Consider the following 8,067-nt stretch of genomic DNA (forward strand, 5'->3'; position numbering starts at 1 on the left):
ATAATTTTTTTTTTTTTTTTTTTTTGTGAAATATTATTAAATTTGTTAGTATATATATATAAAAATTTGTTAGGATAATGGGCTTAAGAAAGAGAATCCTAAAACCCTAAGCACGACCTTGAAACGTGTGGAGATAGCATCCGGGTTGAACCGGGTTTAATTCTAATAGTTTCCTTTTTGTAAAAATAATTTCAACTATAACTAATAAATATTTATGGAATTTTCTTTTCAATATTATATACAAATAAATAAAGGAATCTTAATTATAAATTCTGTCGTTTGTTTTTTTAACTTTTAAATTTATTTGTGTGAATTGATGAAGCATTTATAAAAACTATCCACCCATGAATTGAAGCAATTACAGGCTGGGCCGAAGGCCCATTAGTTATGACGTCCACACCTATGTGGCACAGATGACGTAAGCAAATACCTGGTGTTCCGGCTGACATCAGCTCGACCGGTAAAACGTAGAGTAGATTATTATTATTATTGTTATTGTTATTATTTTGGTCTTTGGAATCATATTCACCTCGTGTCTTTTATTTCATATAATTATTATTATTATTTAACGAATTTGAATAAAAAAAAGTATATGTACGTAAACCTGACTATATATTAAAATTTAAGGTAAAGAAGAAGAATCCAACTATGATCCGAAAGGTTGAACATGCACATTGTCACTATCGTCATGGTTATGTTTGTTTAAGACATGTTGTTATGGTCTTAGCAGTGGAACATACTCCTTACCAGACATGTTGCTATGATCCTAGCCGTCGAAAGTACTCCTTATAAGACATGTTGTTATGATCCTAGCCGTCGAAAGTACTCCTAGCAATGGAACATACTCCTTATAAGACATGTTGCTATGATCCTAACAGTCGAACATGCTCCTTATAAGACATGTTGCTATCCTAGCAATCAAACATGCTCCTTATAAGACATGTTGCTATGCTCCTAGCAGTCGAACATGCTCCTTATAAGACATGTTGCTATGATCCTAGCAGTCGAACATGCTCCTTATAAGACATGTTGCTATGATTCTAGCCGTCGAACATGCTCCTTATAAGACATGTTGCTATGATCCCAGCAACAAAACATACTCCTTACAAGACATGTTGCTATGAACCCAACAACAAATCATGCTCCTTACAAACCCAACAACAAATCATGCTCCTTACAAGACATGTTGCTATGAACCCAGCAATTGATCATGCTCCTTACCTGCTCCTTACCAGACGTGTTGCTATGATCCCAGCAATCAAACATACTCCTTATAAGACATGTTACTATGATCCTAGCAATGGAACATACTCCTTATAAGACATGTTGCTATGATCCTAAAAGTCGGAACATACTCTTTATAAGACATGTTGCTACGATCCCGGTAATCGAACATACTCCTTACAAGAGATGTTGCTATGATCCTAGAAGTCGGAACATACTCTTTATAAGACGTTGCTATGATCCTGGTAATCGAACATACTCCTTATAAGACATGTTGCTATGATCCTAGAAGTCGAACATACTCTTTATCACTATCAAAATTAACTTTGCTTCAAAATGCCGCTAGTTACCAATACTTCATACTCGGATAATAAGTTACTATAGTTGTTTATTTGTTTATTGTTTGCTATCCTATAAATGGTTTGGAAACTGCCAATCTCGGAAGAGTGGTATTATTTTAGCTACCTTTATTCTGTTTCCCATCCCAAGAAGATAGAATGGTGATGGGCTTTGTACATTGAAATTGAAATTGAAATCAAAAGCTAAGGATTTATGGAGCCATTTTCTGCTATCTTATCTGTCAAACTGCAAATCGAAATTCATCAACAAAAAACAAAATAAGGATCATAATCAACCAGTAGAGTTTCTCCCCCTAATTGAAATTTTCCACAATTTGACAGACGAACAGACGAATCACAATATTTTACTCCGTTTATGCACAAATTATCTAATCATAAAACATCCAAACAGATCTGCAGAAATTGAAGTAAACGGCCAATCAATTGAGCAAGAAACGAAAAGAACAGATCTAAGAAGACAATGCAAGAAACCGATTCGTATCTGAAAGGAGCAGATTCAGCAATTACTTTTCATTCAGCTTTCATCTGATTCGCGATACCGAGGAAGAACTAAGCACAGGCACATGGATTTTCAACGCTAACACTGAAATCCTCATCATCACTCCTAAACGCCAAATAACCAAACGCAAGCCCTAACACAATCGCAGCGAAAACTCCGCCATTAAAGGACATGACCGCGAGCATCAGAAGGTAACCTATCGCCGAGTTGACTCCGAAAAACAGAGATTCTGCAAATTTCACAACCGTCCACTTACCAGCCACTTTAGATCGAAGGAGAGGAACCTCGATCTCCGATGGCGACGGCTTCCGACATGAAAGAAGCTTCAAACGGATGCGATAGCTCTCCAAATACTGGTAGAAAACGGAGACGATGAAGCAAGCGAGCAAGGAGAGGGAATAACTTAGCCATGAATTTGTCCGCCATGAATCGATCAGGAGCGTCACCTGGTTGCTCCAGTAGAAGGTCATGTGCATCATCTTCGCTCTCTGCAACGAATCAACGGAATCGGTGAGATTGGGAAAGCGGGAGAGTTTCTTGTTGGGGTTAGGAAGGATATGGTGCCGTTTTAACGCCTCGGGGCCAATTTTTGCTTGGTTTGTTGTACTGTGAGGCCCGTAGTACACTTGTACGATACAGCAACGTTCTACGGAAATGCCATTCACATTTTCTTTATTTACATTTCTACCATTCAAGCCTTCTTTCATCACATCCTCCTTTACCTAATTTACCTAACTCTCAGTCTTGTCCGGAGCATGAATGAACTGATATCACTTCCAAATAAGAAGGATTGAAAGTTACTATATATACTTAGAGCAATTTTACAAGCCATTGGATTGTGTCGATGTCAGAGATGTTGTTGCTGCATGCCATAGTTGTACTCGTGAACTGCGTGGATCTGGGATGAATGACAAATATCCTTGTTGTTGAGCACGAGAATCGAGTAACTCAATGAAACTTCGTGGGTTGCTATCGGAGAAGGCGAAGCTTCGTCGCCTCGCTGTTTACTGCATGTTGCAGTCGTACTTGTGAATTGCATGGATTTGAGTTCAATGTTGGAGAGCTCTGTAGTTCAGCACACTAAGCGAGTGACTCAATGAAACTTTGTGGGTTGCAAACAAAGTAGACGATGTTAGGAACAACGACTCTTATGGCTTTGCTTAACGTAGGACTCCAACAATTTTCAATTGAACATAAATTTTATATCTTATTCCTAAATTAATTTTCAATTTTATATCTTTTTAAAATTAATGAATTCACTCGACATAAAATTAAAATTAAATTTATATCCCGTGAATTAATTCATGGGTACTTCTTTTAATACATTAAAGATCTACTAGTTACCAAAGTAAATAAAACTGGCTGTGATCTTTTTTATGCCATTTAGCTGCATGCTCAGAACCGTTCAAGTTTGATTTCATTTATCTTGTTTGGAGAATGTCATTTATCTTGTTTGGAGAGTTTCCATTCTTTGCCCATCAGGAGCCAAGGTGGCTCACCTTCTATGGCATAAATGTCTTGGTCGTCCTCCCACATTTGTGTATGTATATGTTCACATTCGAACTTACTCGCCTCTAATCTAGACCAAGGTCTTTCAAATGTGACGCCACATCTCGTTTCATTGTTTTGATTCTCAACAATATTGCCCTCACTTCCTGATACCATCCCAAGTCCCGAGATATCATTGGCTTTCATGGCTTACTCAGGCATGTTATCATTGGCTTTCATGGCTTACTTAGGCATGTTAATTGAGATCCAACCAATGAGTCACTTTTATAGTGAGACATCTTGGACATCCATCCATTCAATCATTATATCGAGGTATGAATCCTCTCGTGCCCATGCCAAGTCATTTCTACCCACCGTACTGGAGAGTGACCCCATATTACCAACCTCTGAATCAAGGGCGGGAAGCAATATTGACATACTTATGTCGTCCGACACTGTCATGTGGTAACTAACGTAGACCACAGAGTTCAAGGGTAGTTGGGAGCTGACACAAGGGTACATCCAAAGCATTTAAGGCATGGGAAGAATAGACATGGTTTTGGTGTTTTAAAAAGGAAAGGTTTACCCAAATCAATCATGCCTCCAATTATCCTCAATCCTTTCCTCATTCTTATATTAAAAGACCCTCCAACCCTAAACTCCAAACTTCATTATGTTTCGTGTTAACCTCTTATTTTTTTAAGGTTATTATAATGAATTCAAAAAATAATTCTTAAAAACAAAAATCAAAGTTTAGTTCAAATTAAGTATAGGTTTGATGATGGTTTTTTTTCTTTTTCATTTATTATTTTTTAGAGAATTTTAGTATTTGATCTTGTATACATTTTTAATACAAATAAATATATTAATTAAAATGAAGAAACAATAAAGGAAGATTAAAAATAAAAAAAATAATTAAAAAAAAAAAGAAGGGAAAAAGCATAAAATGTTCTTCCTTATTTAATTTAAAATTCACTGTTTTCTATTTATTACTATAAAAGTTTCAACTCTAAAACTACCAAAATTGAAATATATATATATATATATATATGTTTATATAAAAATTAAAAAAAAAACAAAAATTCTAATAATGATTTGATAAGTAAAAGATAATCAAATCTTTTTTTTCAAGCTAACCATTCTCCATCCATGCCTTCAAACTCTCCAATGTCCATACTGCATCCAACAACAAACATAAATTTAATCAGCAAAAATTAATATTTACTTCTAAATATCAAAAATTAAAAATAAAATTAGTGGGCCTGACTAAGCCCAACTGTGTGGCCTGTTGAAGAAGAAAGCCCATTAGTTGAGCCCATTTTGACCCAGTTTCCCCCACATGGGTCAAACTTCACAACTTTGACTCTGAAGTTTTGGGACAGTGAGCCTATTTCCACACAACAAGGTTGAATGCACTCGTGTCAAATCTATTCTAACTATTAAATATTAAATTATTTTTTATAATTATTTAAAAATTATACTTATTTAAAATATAACTCTATTTAAAGCCCGATAAAAAAAATAATATCGATGTAAAATTAATATAATTTAAATGCGAAATTATAGAGAAAAAAGCAAAATTAAACGCTATATATTTTAAATTATGACTAAATTTGGATGGATAATTGCGGGCATAGGAAAACAAAAAAAAAAAAAACCTCAACAATAATATTTTATTGTGAAAAAATAAATAGTTTTGATAAGACTATGAAAAGATAACGTATTCAAACAGTTTCAAACAATTTGATAAAAAAAAAATAATAATAATCCAAATCTTCAAAATGAATGTAACAGTGGAAACAGAGAAGATGATGATGATGAACAGAGAAGAACTTATGAAATAATTAATAAATAAATAAGTAATTTTCAAATCAGAAACAGAGTGTTCTTGATTCTTACCAAGGTAAAGCGGAGGAAGGATGATCATCGTGATCATTTGAGCAATAATCATTCAACAATTGTTCTTGAAAACAAGTCTCGTTTCCATTGCTCATCCAATCTGGAAACTCCAGAATCTGATCGAACTGATCTCCAAATCCGAATCCAATTCCTTCTTCTTCTTTTTTTCCGATCTTCATGAATCTCAACCACCACGCCGATTTCACCAAATTCATTTTATCACTCCATTCCATCTCGTGCTTATCTCCTATCGATCTGATCTCCGCCATCTCCTCCTCCCCTACCGCCACGTGCAGCCCTCCGCCGCTACCACCGCCGCTCGTATTCGACTCCGATGTCCAATTCGGTGCTTCGTGGTCCGTCGCAATTGAAAGGCTGGGAGAAGACGAAGACGACGAACCTGAACCTGAACCCGAACCCGAACCCGAAACTGAAACGCTATTTCCGTTTGAGAACAGATTCATCTCCAAATTGTTGAAATCCTGCAGGTTGAGATTCAGCCCTAGAGTTTGTTCTGGTAATGCAATGCTCATAATATTATCCCCTTCCATGGATTGCGAATTCAGAGACCAAATCGGGAACGAACAATTCATCGACGGATCATAATTACTCAAATTCTTCAAATTATAATAATTATTACTATTAGTATTGAAATTAGTTTGCGAATCATAAACTCTATTTCTCTCAATACTCGAGGATTTGAGGATTTTCCTCGGCCTGATCTTCGCTTCATGAGATCTAGCAGGGGAAGGATCGAGCGGCGTCTGTGGCTGAAGTTCCTGCTCGGCCTTCTTCATAGCCGCCCGGTGATACTTAAGTGCAGTAACAATCTCTCTTCTAGCCTCCGCCATGTTCAACAACCGCTCTTGATACGGCCGACTGGTATGAAGCCGTCGTCGAACTTGCTTTTTGTGAGGTTTGGGGATTTGTTCGGCCATTTTAGAGGGATTGCTGGATTCTTTGGTTTTCAAATGCTTGACGAGGGAGCGGATGGAAGCGCCGGAGACGGGAGGTTGTGAATTAGGGTTGGGAGATTCCATTAGATGAAGGAGAAGAGAAGGAGAATCATGGAGAGACGGGAAGTGCAGAAATGTAGCAGAGGATTTGATGGTCTCGGGCAGGGAGGGAGAGGCTCGTGGGTGATATAAATAGCTAGCCTGGGAAGTAGGGGTAGTCTAGGGTTTTACTTTATTTTAATTTAAGGGAGAAAATTGAATTAATTAAATAAAATAAATAAATAAAGAAAAAGGAATAAGAATATTATTTTGGAGTTTTTCCTTTTTTGGAAATTTACTTTTGTTTTTCTATTTTCTTACCTGTAATTAACAACTGCGAACGGAAGGACGGGCTTCGTGTGGACTCACATCACTATATATATATATATATATTATATATATATATATATTTATTTATTTATTTATTTTTCTTTTTCCCTAAATTAAATAAAAATAACATTGATTTTTTATTTTATTTTAAAAATTCCAATAATACCGAATTTAACAAAAATCTCAAAAATACCCTTATATTAAATAATTTTTTTAATTTTACTTACCAAAAATATATATTTCCTTAATAATTAAAATTCCTTTAAATTCAAATATCAAATATTTATAAGTCACATTCCATTACTAACATAACATATGTTACAGATGTTAAATATTCTTAATTTTTATAATATAATCTTAAAAGCAAGGTAGGGTAGGTTTGGGTTGTAACACTATTTTGAGTTGGTCGGGCTGATCGGGTTGACCAAACTAAAAAGTTGTCAACCCGGGGACCGACTCAAAATTTTTGTTTTCGAAAAGTTCAACCTAATTCAAACAAAAAATATCTGACTCGTTCTAACCTTTATAATTTAGGCTGGATGGTCTGAGTTGGTCAAGTTTTCGTGTACACCACTACTTTTAAGAGCAATTTGGCTAAACGATAGTGTTCTTTATTGAGAAGAGTGGTTTGAGCCACACGTTCGGTTGGGTTGTTGTATTTGGGGGTCAAACAAGAGAATATCCGTTGCATTAGTGGTTGATATAAAGAAATACACACCACATAGGGCTTGAATCTCTGTAAAAAGAGCGAGGTACTTACGCATCAAACTAATTGCTTAGATGTTCGTTTCTCGATCTTTCTCCCAACGATTTTTGAGAAGCCTAACGAGAATGTTGGAGATCTCAACAAGCCCTTTCAGTTTAAGGGAGTATACTCGTGTTTATTTATTGAAAAATAGAAGTGATGCTCGGAGAATTTCTATCAAGTTCGGTTCCTTGCTCTTTGTGATAATAATGAAAATAGTTCTCGAGCTGAATTGAGAAGTAAAAGAGCTAGAACTGCGGTAGTAACCCTAGTTTTATTATATGATCGAGCTATTATTATATATTTTAGAGTCTTTAATAATTTTGGGTTTGTTCAGTTCAACTCAATCTAATTCTAGTGGAACTCGTGAACTAGCTCAATCTATAAAATTTTCATTTATTTAAACTCAGCTCGACCCAAATAAGTACATTAGATTGTTTCTTAATCTAATGCATACCCACATGTCAACCTAATTGTTTACGAGATTGTTTCTCAATCTACAAAGGTGCTAATCAACCAAGCCGCTAA

General features: G+C 35.5%; 2 protein-coding genes across 3 annotated transcripts; both read right to left on the reverse strand.

Annotated features, from left to right (window-relative positions):
* Positions 1 to 1,802: 1,802 nt before the first annotated feature.
* On the reverse strand, positions 1,803 to 2,674 carry LOC111450852 (copper transporter 5.1). Its single transcript, XM_023091145.1, has one exon. It carries the CDS (start codon positions 2,559 to 2,561, stop codon positions 2,133 to 2,135), a length of 429 nt encoding a protein of 142 aa, XP_022946913.1. The 5' UTR covers positions 2,562 to 2,674; the 3' UTR covers positions 1,803 to 2,132.
* Positions 2,675 to 4,500: 1,826 nt separating this feature from the next.
* LOC111450745 lies at positions 4,501 to 6,608 on the reverse strand. 2 transcript variants are annotated; one of them, XM_023091008.1, is made up of 2 exons: positions 5,470 to 6,608; positions 4,501 to 4,746 (listed from the first exon to the last, which is right to left on the reverse strand). In XM_023091008.1, exons 1-2 carry the CDS (start codon positions 6,507 to 6,509, stop codon positions 4,698 to 4,700), a joined length of 1,089 nt encoding a protein of 362 aa, XP_022946776.1. In that variant the 5' UTR covers positions 6,510 to 6,608; the 3' UTR covers positions 4,501 to 4,697. The 2 variants fall into 2 exon arrangements, with proteins under 2 accessions (XP_022946776.1, XP_022946777.1); XM_023091009.1 differs by lacking the exon at positions 4,501 to 4,746 and adding an exon at positions 4,763 to 4,997.
* Between the last annotated feature and the right edge of the window lie 1,459 nt (positions 6,609 to 8,067).

The sequence above is a fragment of the Cucurbita moschata genome, unplaced genomic scaffold, assembly GCF_002738365.1.
Source record: "Cucurbita moschata cultivar Rifu unplaced genomic scaffold, Cmos_1.0 Cmo_Scf00012, whole genome shotgun sequence".
Lineage (NCBI taxonomy): Eukaryota > Viridiplantae > Streptophyta > Magnoliopsida > Cucurbitales > Cucurbitaceae > Cucurbita > Cucurbita moschata.